An 11,960-nucleotide genomic window follows, 5' to 3' on the forward strand; every position below is an offset into this window, starting at 1 on the left:
GATTAGCCAGGCTGGCGCCACCTAGTGCCTCTGCTCAATTTAATTTCTCTCCAGCAACGAGTTCAGGAATCAAAATACAATTTTTTTTTTGCAAAAACACCGGAAGTGCGAGTTCGGGCACCAGCCAAACAGCGAAGAGACATATATTCTGTGTTGTCAACGATTCCCAAGATCAAGGATTTAAAGCCGGAATAAAGAGAATGTTTGGTGAATTTCATCAAGGGGAAAGACGTTATTGCCCTTCTTCCTACGGGATTTGGGAAAATGTATACCAGTTTGCCCCGTTAGCGGCGCATTACATACGTCACGACCAAATAGCAGCGATTGGTTAAATTAAAAAAGTACCTGCCTACCGTCGAGTGAACAGTGCTGCCAGGTCAGCCAGTTTCCACAAAGTAAAAACGACTGATGAATCAGGCTAGCATTCCCCAGGAACACATACATAAATTAGTCAGATGTGCTCAGCTGATTATGAGGGGCCGGTCTAAGACAAAAGTACCAGGGCTGTTTTTTTGTTCCAGTCCAGCCCTGACCACAACACTAGGTTATGTTTTGTTGATGAAACTGAGTACACTTTACACATCATCTTTCTATAAATACAACTATAACAAAAGTTGTTGAAGAGGAAGTTATGGCTTTTAATATCTGAAGAGGATTTTCCTTTCTAAAGCAAACATGTAATTCTTTCTAATTCTTGAGAAACTTTTCACAAGTGCAATGCAAAATTGTTTTGAAAATCAGTCATGATAATTGAACTTTAATTTGTGTAAGGAGATACTGCAGTGAAAGTAATTCTTGTTAGTTCTGTTGTAGCATGCACCTCTCTGACTGAGATGTAATGTACTGCTGAATGTCACTGTCCACTTTGAAAAACCACAAGAATAACACATACATCATAGTCCTATAAGTAATGCACAAAAGATCTGTGCTGCAGAGCTCCAGCTCACATTTACATCAGAACTGAGTCTGCAGAGAGAAGATGGAGGAGCACAGGGTTCATGCCAGAAGGAACAGGAGAAACTCTGGAAGTGTCTCTGGCTCACAGACTGCCACCAAACCAGGTAAGACTTAATTTAAAAGGCCCATATTACTCTATTTTCTGATCTGTTATAATGTTGTATCCTCATCAAAAACACACAGTTGTGTTTTGTTTCATTCACACATATTTAACACACAAATGCTGCATATTTAAGATGAGTTCTTCTCTCAAAAAACACTCTGGTCCACCTTGTGATGTCATGTGTTTTTAATCCCCATACACCTTCACTTGAATAAATCTGGATGATTTCAGACCTGGAATTGTCAATCTCTACAGAACTAAAGGTAAAAGGAGCTGTTAAGATGAAAACTCCCACGACATCACCAGGTGGAACAGAGCATTTGGAGCTTTGGAGATGTAAACTAATGATTCAGGTTCACTCAAACATAGATAGAGACTTTATTGAGGAAATTAAAATTTCGGCAGTAGCAACAATGAAACAAACATAACAACATAGCAGTTCATCCTTTTGCTTTTATCAGTTAAAGGGATGTGTGTGGGACAGCAGCCTGTTCCCAAAGGTGCTGTCCTGTGTGTGAATGAAACAAAACACAACTTTAAGTATGTTTATAATGAGGAAACAACATGGCTTAAAGCTCACAAAACTCCATTTGTATAATATAGGAATTTAAAATGATCTTTCCTCTCTGATCTTTTAACATTATGTTTGTAGGGAAATGGATTCTCCTGGTCTGCATCAGCTTTGGTCTTCTGTGCATCATACAAGCTTCTCTCAATGTTTATTTACGTCTCTGTGAGTCACATAATGAAGTCAAACAATATTAATAATCACAGCCACAAAAAAATAAATCACTTTTGGATTTGTAGACCTTCCTCCAGACATCGACATGAGCCCATGTGACAATGTAACTGCTGAGAGGGACACACTTGATAAACATAAATCTCTTTAACTTTTACTCTAAAACCTTTAATTAGCAAAACAAGATTATATGTAATAAAAACAAACTCAATTATTTCATCACACCTATGCTTTTTCTTTTCACTAACCATTGCAGTTCTTCAAGATAGACGCCAAGACCTGTCGAAGCAAAAAGATGAGCTGCAGAAAAGCCATTCGTGTGAGTAAAATGAGGAACTTGAGACACATGCTGTTCAAACGTTGTATTACAAACACTGTTCCCTTTTTCAGCCTTCAAAGAGTGTCAGCAATCTCTGTCCAGCTTAAGAAATGAACTGGAGAAACATCAGTCCTGTAAGTAAACTGCCACTGTTTAACTGAATGTGTGTGAGCAGGTTTGATTGGATCATAATCTATTCAGCTGACCTGCCATGAACTCAGCGAACCCATTCACATCAAGAGATTGATGAGATTCATTTATCAGAGGTGGATGTGATTTTGTGAGTTTTCGGGTAGCCTAAGCAGCACTGACCTCAATCAAACTTTGCTCCATGAAAACTATTCATGATTCTCACAAAAAGCTCTGTGCAAAGATGGACAAAAAACAAGCAGAGCTCCAAATTACCCTGGCGAAAATTGAGCTGTCACTGTCAACACTAGCGGAGTGAGTGGATGAGGTGGAGACTCATGAAAGAACCAATGAAGACAACTGAGATGGTTACATGGTTAACTATGTAGAGTGTCTCATCCGTCATTGGTTTTATTAAACTACAGGGACATAAAGAGCTCCGTTTGGTCAGAGAAAACACCCCGGTCTTCATGGATCAACCACATTTCCTTCTGTCCTGACTACATTGTCAAGATAAGGTGAAGATGAAGCTACTCTAGAAGAACATTGTATATGCCAACTGTTGACTAGTAAAACTTAGAGTGCAGCACCAAGGAACCTACAGACTCCTCTCATCACCTGTGGAGGTGGAGAGTTTTCTGTCCACCCTGGAGAAGTAAGATGAAGCATCGTGCATGTAAAGTCCTACTGTTTGCTTTACGAATAGCCTACTGCTGGATAGAACCTGGCATCAAGATGGTTACATCATATAAAGTACAGCATGTTTAACTGTGCACAATTTTAACTCTCCAATTATTATACATTTGAGGCCCTATATGACAACAGGGAGCCATCATAGTTTCCTTGGAGACCACTTGGGCTACTGAAATGTCCATATACGGGCATTTACAGACTTTGTAATGTGTTTACTCTTATCCAGTACGGAATAATTGTCAGTTTTATTCACTCGGTCACACACGGACTATTGGCTATGGGGCAAACTTCTCCTTAGACAAAACACAACACAGTGTAATATAATTATAATTAATTTCTGGTGTTCAAACCTATAAGCAAAAGCAGTGAGAGAAGAGCAAAGAATACTCTGAATACACTGTCTTTTCAATATACTATAGAAGGTACATTATAGTCATAGAGACATTGGATATAAAGGATTTAATTACAGTTGTTATATTTTGCAGTGCTTGAAACCAGGGCCCATGAGATAACTGAAGAAATAAACAAGCAGAAGCGAAGACTGCAGGTCATAGGTGAGTAGAAGTCTGTTCTATTGAATCTAGGAGGCTGCCACAAAACTAATAGAATATAATGAAGTTAAGTAAGTCTGGGTTGATTCTGGTTTGGGCCCAGTTGGAGACCCAGTTTAAATTTGGTTTGGGCTTTAGGCTCCCAGTTTAGTCTCACTTCAGTGTCTGTATCATCTGTATTTTCAGATAACTACGCGTCTGAAGGTTGGGTGTATTTCCAAGGCAGTGTGTACCTGGGCTCCATCACAGAGCAGAGCTGGGAGCAGAGCCGTCAGTACTGTCAGGAGAGAGGAGCAGATCTCATCATCATCAAAAGTGACCAAGAGCAGGTCTGGAGCTAAACACCACACTGTTCCCACAAAAGAATGTCACAATATAAAATGTTTGTGTTACAATTATTGCAAGAAGATTGAGCTTGATGCTAATGCTAACTTCTATTCAAATGTCAAATCTAACAATAAACAAAAAAACTAAATAAAATACCTTATGTGGTAAGGACGGCCTGATTATTTTTCTGTGTAGATATTTTATTATTGTTTTTGGTGTTTGATATGTACGAGTCTCAGATATTAATTAGCAGTGAGACACAATGATCGACCTTTCTAAACACAAGTGCTCCCTGGTGAAGTATTCACATGTTGTCAGTGATCTGCACCCACAGCTCCTGGTCCTCTGTGTGACCTGTCAGTATTTACTGATTGGCACAATCCAGAGACTGGAGCTAACTGGTACTGTTGTGCACAGAGCCTTTTGTATCAAAACACACACTCCAGTTTGGTGTGTGAGTCCCAAGGGGTATTTCATCAAAGTGGCTTCACAAATCCAAGCTTATCACAAATCCTGAGCTGAAACTAGCTCCATCTTCATCTTAAGTCTCAAGTCGTTCCATGACAGAAATAAGCCTGGGTCTAACCAAGGCTAATTCAGGTCTGAAGTTTAAGCTGTACTTTGTGCACTCGTGGTAACTCTGGGAAGGTCAGATCAATGGAGCAACAACATCATGGAAAATGGGACAAAAATTTTGTGTTTTTTATGATCTGACTAAACAAAAGAGGAGCCACAGTACGCACCGGCAGAGTTTGATTTGAGCCACAGAACTTTTCCGGTCATTCTGATCTGAGTTCACTTCCTCTCCTCTCCCAGTCGCTCAGCGGGTAGAGAGGAGGCTGGCTGTGTAGTGGAGAGCTGGTTAATATGCCCGGGAATGATGTTTCTCTGGGCTTTGATAAACCTGGATTGCCCAAGCAAGCTAAAGCGAAAGCCTGTCTTATTTGGGCAATCCAGGCTTATCAAAGCCTCAATTTCGTTCCACCAAAGTGACTGACCAGAGGTGACCTGAGTTGCCGCAGTAACAAGCACCCACAAACCTGGTCAGGACCAGGCTAACTGTTAAGATTATTTTAGCTCTGTCTCCAAGAACATCTAAAGAAACAGTTTAGTCAAAGGTTTCAGCACGTGCATCACACACCTGTGTTAGAAACACCTGTCTGTGTGTGATTCAGGTGAAAAAGTGACTTTTATATCATATGTCTCTTGAGACTTTTACACTCATATGCTCCAACACATGGGACACACAAACCATATAAAAGCCCATGGCTATTATTTCATTCTAATGATGCTGCACATGTGTGTGTTGTGAGGGGCAGTGCAGCTTTTACACACACACAGACACCGGTTTGGACTCTGTGGATGACTGTGGATTCTGTCTGTTCACTCCTTCATCACGTCTGTCTCTCTCTCTCTTCATTCCCTTGTCTCTCACTCCATGTCAAACTGCAAACACATCGATGCAGACTTTATTGTTTCTTCTAATCTGCATGTGAAGAGTTCTGTTACAGCTTCACTTTTACGCACAACGGAACTTAAGTTCCACATGTGCTACTGCGTACAGATCAGAATGACCGGAAAAGTTCTGTGGCCCAAATCAAATTCTCATTAAAGAAATAACATTTTTGGCCCATTTTCCGTGATGTTGTTGCTCCATTATTCTGGCCTTCCCAAAGTCACCGTGAGTGTGGACAAACTGCAGCTTAAACTTCAGGCCTGAGTGAGCTTTGGTCAGACCCAGGCTTATTTCCGTCATGGAACGACTTAAGGCTTAAGATAAAGATGGAGCTAGATCCAGCTCAGAATTTCAGGATAAGCCTGGATTTGTTAAGACAGTTTGATGGAATACTCCCCCAGGCTTTCACTTTAGCTCGCTTCATGGTATACCCTCCCAGAGAAACGTGTGCTATTGAGGGTAAATGCTTGTTTCTCACAGCTGACAACTTCAGATCCCTGAACGTGGCTTTAACTGTTTCTACAGACATTTGCGAGTACATTCACCGGGCACCGATGGATTGGACTGACTGCAACCCAGTCCGAACCTAGACAGTGGAGATGGGTGGACGGATCTCAGCTCAACACAAGGTTCACAAAGCAACATTTTAAACCAACACTGAGTTTTAGAAGTGCTTTTCAGCTCTTATTTAATTACTTTTTTGCAGGTTTTGGGCCAGTGGAGAGCCAAATAACAAATATAATGAGTACTGTACTGAAACTAAGACCAAAAACACCGGGAAGGGCTGGAATGACCTGAAATGTTCTGAAAAACGTCCGTGTATCTGCCAAAAGAGGCCGACATTTTAAGTCTCATATCAATATTTACTCATACATAAAATAACATATCCACATTGTGTGTGTTTCATCACAGTGGTAGTGGTAGTAGTAGTAGCACTGGAGGCAAAAAAAAAAAAAAAAAAAAAAGCAAAAGTATCAAATTAAAAAATATACAACAGATTTATACAGGTTTATATTGTGGGTGGTGGTCAAAATGAAACAGAGACAAAAAATGTTTCTTTTATTACAAAAAGTATAGAAATGTCAAATAAATGAATGTTAAAAAAATAAATGTTTGGTTTAGTTCTATGTGATACAATAGTGTTAAACCAACAGTCCATAATAGTGTTAAATGGACATGATGTGTTTGTGTAGGACCAAGACCCTGGACAACAGATCCCCACATGAACTGAATTCAGTCTGCGGGAACCACAGTGTCACAATAAAATCTCTCGTACAAGCTCTGGACAGAGACTGTAGGGCTGATTTGCAATAGAGCGCAGTGACTTTTAGGGAAGGCAAGCAGACTTGGGGTGGATATTAATATTTAGCCGCTAACAATTTAATAACACTACTTTTTAGGCATACCACATTGCAAATGAGTATTTATTTTACTTACAGTTTAAATGCATTTATATTAAACCAGTAAACTAAATTAGAGACCTAGACCTACATAGTGTATTCATATTTGTATATTGGACTGTATTTGAGTCTTTGTACAAACAGGGCTATTTGTTTCTTCACAGATTTGGACAATTCCTACACCTTATTTATCCAGCTGAGCCTTCAGTACTATTGTCCATCCATCCATCCATTTTCGTCCGCTTATCCGGGGCCGGGTCGCGGGGGGAGCAGCCTAAGCAGGGACTCCCAGACTTCCTTCACCCCAGACACGTCCTCCAGCTCCTCCGGGGGGACCCCGAGGCGTTCCCAGGCCAGCCGAGAGACATAGTCCCTCCAGCGTGTCCTGGGTCTTCCCCGGGGCCTCCTCCCGGCGGGACATGCCCGGAACACCTCCCGAGGGAGGCGCCCAGGAGGCATCCGGAACAGATGCCCGAGCCACCTCAACTGGCTCCTCTCGACGTGGAGGAGCAGCAGGCTCTACTCCGAGCTCCTCCCGTGTGACTGAGCTCCTCACCCTATCTCTAAGGGAGCGCCCAGCCACCCTGCGGAGGAAACTCATTTCGAGCGCTTGTATCCGCGATCTCGTCCTTTCGGTCACTACCCAGAGCTCATGACCATAGGTGAGAGTAGGAACGAAGACTGACCGGTAAATCGAGAGCTTCGCCTTTCGACTCAGCTCCCTCTTCACCACAACGGTCCGATACAGCGACCGCATCACTGCCGAAGCTGCACCGATCCGCCTGTCAATCTCACGTTCCGTCCTTCCCTCACTCGTGAACAAGACCCCGAGATACTTGAACTCCTCCACTTGAGGCAAAGACTCCCCACCCACCCGGAGAGGGCAAGCCACCTTTTTCCGGTCGAGAACCATGGCCTCGGACTTGGAAGAGCTGATCTTCATCCCAGCCGCTTCACACTCGGCTGCAAACCGCCCCAGTGCACATTGCAGGTCCTGGTTCGATGAAGCCAACAGGACAACATCGTCCGCAAACAGCAGAGATGAAATCCTGTGGTCCCCAAACCGGACCCCCTCCGGCCCCTGACTGCGCCTAGAAATTCTGTCCATAAATACAATGAACAGAACCGGTGACAAAGGGCAGCCCTGGCGGAGTCCAACATGCACCGGGAACAGGTCTGACTTACTGCCGGCAATGCGAACACAGCTCCTGCTCCGGTCATACAGGGACCGGACAGCCCTTAGCAAAGGGCCCCGGACCCCATACTCCCAGAGCACCCCCCACAGGACACCCACGAGGGACACGGTCGAATGCCTTCTCCAGATCCACAAAACACATGTGGACTGGTTGGGCAAACTCCCATGAACCCTCGAGCACCCTATGGAGAGTGTAGAGCTGGTCCAGTGTTCCACGGCCAGGACGAAAACCACACTGCTCCTCCTGAATCCGAGGTTCGACTATCGGCCGGATTCTCCTCTCCAGTACCCTGGCATAGACCTTACCGGGAAGGCTGAGAAGTGTGATCCCCCTATAGTTGGAACACACCCTCCGGTCCCCCTTCTTATACAGAGGGACCACCACCCCGGTTTGCCAGTCCAGAGGTACTGTCCCCGACCGCCACGCGATGTTGAAGAGGCGTGTCAGCCAAGACAGCCCCACAACATCCAGAGACTTCAGGTACTCAGGACGGATCTCATCCAACCCCGGAGCCTTGCCACCAAGGAGCTTGCCAACCACCTCAGTGACTTCGGCCAGGGTGATGGATGAGTCCGCCTCTGAGTCCCCAGCCTCGGCCTCCTCCTCGGAGGACGTGACGGTGGGATTGAGGAGATCCTCAAAGTATTCCTTCCACCGCCGGACAACGTCCCCAGTCGAGGTCAACAGCTCTCCCCCCGCACTGTAAACAGTGTTGGTGAAGAACTGCTTTCCCCTCCTGAGGCGCCGGACGGTTTGCCAGAATCTCTTTGAGGCCGTCCGATAGTCCTTCTCCATGGCCTCCCCGAACTCCTCCCAGCTCCGAGTTTTTGCCTCCGCGACCACACGGGCTGCAGTACGCTTGGCCCGCCGGTACCCGTCAGCTGCCTCAGGAGTCCCCCGAGCCAGCAAGGCCCGATAGGACTCCTTCTTCAGCTTGACAGCATCCCTTACTTCCGGTGTCCACCACCGGGTTCTGGGGTTGCCGCCGCGACAGGCACCACAGACCTTACGCCCACAGCTCCGAGCAGCTGCATTGACAATAGAGGCCGAGAATGAAGCCCACTCGGACTCCATATCTCCAGCCTCCCCCGGAATCCGGGAGAAGTCCTCCCGGAGGTGCGAGTTGAAGGTCCCTCTGACAGAGGGCTCCGCCAGACGTTCCCAACAGACCCTCACTACACGCTTGGGTCTGCCAGGTCTTTCCGGCTTCCTCCTCCGCCAGCGAACCCAACTCACGACCAGGTGGTGATCAGTTGACAGCTCAGCCCCTCTCTTCACCCGAGTGTCCAAGACACGCGGCCGGAGATCAGATGACACGACGACAAAGTCGATCATCGACCTCCGGCCTAGGGTGTCCTGGTGCCACGTGCACTTATGGACACCCTTGTGCTCGAACATGGTGTTTGTTATGGACAAACTGTGACTAGCACAGAAGTCCAATAACAAAACACCACTCGGGTTCAGATCGGGGAGGCCGTTCCTCCCAATCACCCCTCTCCAAGTGTCACTGTCGTTGCCCACGTGGGCGTTGAAGTCCCCCAGGAGAACAACGGAGTCCCCGGTCGGTGCACTGTCTAGTACCCCTCCCAAGGACTCCAAGAAGGCCGGGTACTCAGCACTGCTGTTCGGCCCGTAGGCCGACACCACAGTGAGAGACCTGTCCCCGACCCGAAGGCGCAGGGACGCGACCCTCTCGTTCACCGGGGTGAACTCCAACACACAGCGGCTGAGCTGTGGGGCAATGAGCAGGCCCACACCAGCCCGCCGCCGCTCCCCGCGGCCAACGCCAGAGAAATGGAGAGTCCAGCCCCTCTCAAGGAGTTGGGTTCCAGAGCCCAAACTGTGCGTGGAGGTGAGGCCGACTATATCTAGTCGGTAACGCTCAACCTCCCGCACAAGCTCAGGCTCCTTCCCCCCCAGCGAGGTGACATTCCATGTCCCCAGAGCTAGTCTCCATGTCCGGAGATCCGGTCGCCGAGGCCCCCGCCGTCGACTGCTGCCCAGATCTCTCTGCACCGGCCCCATATGGATCCTCCTGCGGGTGGTGGGCCCACGTGAGGACGGCCCCACGTCGCTCCTTCGGGCTGAGCCCGGCCGAGCCCCGTGGGGGGAGGCTCGGCCACCAGGCGCTCGCTGGCGAGCACCCACCCCAGGCCTGGCTCCAGGGTGAGGCCCCGGTGACGCCAATCCGGGCGACGTAACTGGCCTTGCTCGTACACTCATCATAGGGGCTTCTGAACCGTTCTTAATGTAATTAGGCCCGAGCGCCAGAGGCTGGTGAAGGGCCTATTAGTATTGCAAAGCGATGCTCCTAGTGGCCAGTGTTATGTGCTGTGCCCCTTTGCGCATCTCTATCGTATGTATTTTTGTATTTATGTAGGTTTTGTGGTGTGGCTTGTCCGGGTAATAAATAGGTCGCCTATCTGTGGCGCACTCTCTTACTCCTGCGCTCTCGCTACACACCACCTCGCCCTTCGCACACCTGGGCGCGCGCTCGTCGCCTTGAGTGACCCCTTGTCTTGGTTGCTCGCCGCAGGCCTCACCATGCCTGTTAGCTGCAGTTAGTCTTTTGTGTTTGACCTGGTGGAAGCGGCTGTCCTGTTTTCGCCGTTTGTTTGGTAAGGTTAGTTTGGGGACGTCTTTTTTCCTTTAGGTTAGCAATGTTGGTACCGGCTTCTACAGCCCTGTATGGGGTTGGCCTGGTGCCGTGTCATTTGGTTCTGTTTGGCCAGCTCACCAGGTCCACCTTTCAGTCATTAGTTTGTTTTTGGGCGTGGGAGGGGTTTTAGCGTTTTTTAAGTAAATAAAAATGTACTGAGAGCTCTACACATGTGCAATGCACTACACAAAATGTACATTCATGAAGATCATGAAGAGATACTAACAACAACAGTGCACTCATCACACAGGTGCCCTTATAACACAACCTAACTCAGGGGTCAGGAAAGTATGGCTCGTGAGCCAGGTGTGGCTCTTTTGATGATCGCATCTGGCTCGTAGATAAAGCATAAAATATTCTCACTTGTTTTAGGCTACACTTACACATAGCCGGGTATTTTGAGAAACAAATATTTCCCTCCCTCCGTTTTCGGGCACACAACATCTTTTTCAAAAAAGTTTTGTTTACATCGACCCGCATAAATACGCCATCGAGCGCCGTCATGACTACACCGAGCCTCTGGGCGCAGCTGGATTAGATTCAAACCTGTAGCATTTATTTCATTACAATTGTATGGATTACTCAAAAATACCTTGAAAAACGTGCATTAGTGAGTGGCTCGCCTCTTCACAAATATGTTAAAGAAGTGGCAAAATCACTGACCTCCGAGCCCTTGTTCATCCCTGTTCATGGATCTGATTCATCAGCTGTGTGTGCAAATACAAACACATGAAAAGTGTTTCACCAGAACAAATAGTTGAGCTGAAGCGGGGAGTGGTGTCTGGTGCCTCCACCTGAGAAGCGCTTTCCCCAGGGGAAAAAAAACAACAAAAAACACGTGCGCAGACGAACCGCTCAGAACAACATATAACGAACCAAACGGGATTCACATTTCTGTCCGGATGCTTTGCACCACCTTGGAACCAGCCGTGGTCGAGCGCAGAGGACCGCAGCGGGCCGCCCGGACCTGTGGTCCACAGCGCATTCTCGCTTTCCCCGCATGGAACCAGCGCACAGATGACGGCACTGAAGCACTCGGACCCAGTCCTTTGCGCGCTGGTCTTGCTCGCACCCGTCTGGAACCAGGACATGGAGGATGGAGCCTCCAGACCGATCTGACCAACACTGGACCCCCAGCCCCGTCTTGAGGGGCTACGGTGACTGCTCCCATTATTATTTAAAAGAATAAATTCAGAGGCTTATTATACTCACATTTAGTTGAATTTAGTCTTAAAATATATTATATGGCTCTCACTGAAATAAATTTCCCAATATTTTGCTTTCATGACTCTCTGAGTCAAAAAGGTTCCTGACCCCTGGTCTATAAGGAAGTTGTTGAAGAGGAAGTTAAGGCTTTAAATGTCTGAAGAGGATTTCTTTTCTATAGCAAAAATTTAATTCTTTCTACCTCTTGAGAAATGTCAGGGACCC

General features: G+C 46.8%; 1 protein-coding gene across 2 annotated transcripts; it reads left to right on the top strand.

Annotated features, from left to right (window-relative positions):
* The first annotated feature begins 946 nt into the window (after nucleotides 1-946).
* On the top strand, nucleotides 947-6,213 carry LOC110173807 (CD209 antigen-like protein C). 2 transcript variants are annotated; one of them, XM_055151545.1, is made up of 8 exons: nucleotides 947-1,061; nucleotides 1,713-1,793; nucleotides 2,056-2,118; nucleotides 2,190-2,252; nucleotides 3,426-3,494; nucleotides 3,678-3,820; nucleotides 5,800-5,903; nucleotides 5,981-6,213. In XM_055151545.1, the coding sequence occupies exons 1-8, from the start codon at nucleotides 980-982 to the stop codon at nucleotides 6,120-6,122; spliced, it is 747 nt and encodes a 248-aa protein (XP_055007520.1). In that variant the 5' UTR covers nucleotides 947-979; the 3' UTR covers nucleotides 6,123-6,213. The 2 variants fall into 2 exon arrangements, with proteins under 2 accessions (XP_055007520.1, XP_055007521.1); XM_055151546.1 differs by lacking the exons at nucleotides 2,056-2,118; nucleotides 2,190-2,252.
* The last annotated feature ends 5,747 nt before the right edge of the window (nucleotides 6,214-11,960 follow it).

This window comes from Boleophthalmus pectinirostris, unplaced genomic scaffold (assembly GCF_026225935.1).
Source record: "Boleophthalmus pectinirostris isolate CB_2022bp ecotype Guang Dong unplaced genomic scaffold, ASM2622593v1 HiC_scaffold_16, whole genome shotgun sequence".
NCBI classification, from domain to species: domain Eukaryota; kingdom Metazoa; phylum Chordata; class Actinopteri; order Gobiiformes; family Gobiidae; genus Boleophthalmus; species Boleophthalmus pectinirostris.

Bases quoted from the DNA above. Each gene is read 5' to 3' on its own strand.
- LOC110173807 (XM_055151545.1), top strand. From the start codon at position 980: ATGGAGGAGCACAGGGTTCATGCCAGAAGGAACAGGAGAAACTCTGGA. The intron at 1,794-2,055 runs GTGAGTCACATA...TAACCATTGCAG, and splicing joins CAATGTTTATTTACGTCTCT to TTCTTCAAGATAGACGCCAA. The intron at 3,495-3,677 runs GTGAGTAGAAGT...CTGTATTTTCAG, and splicing joins GCGAAGACTGCAGGTCATAG to ATAACTACGCGTCTGAAGGT.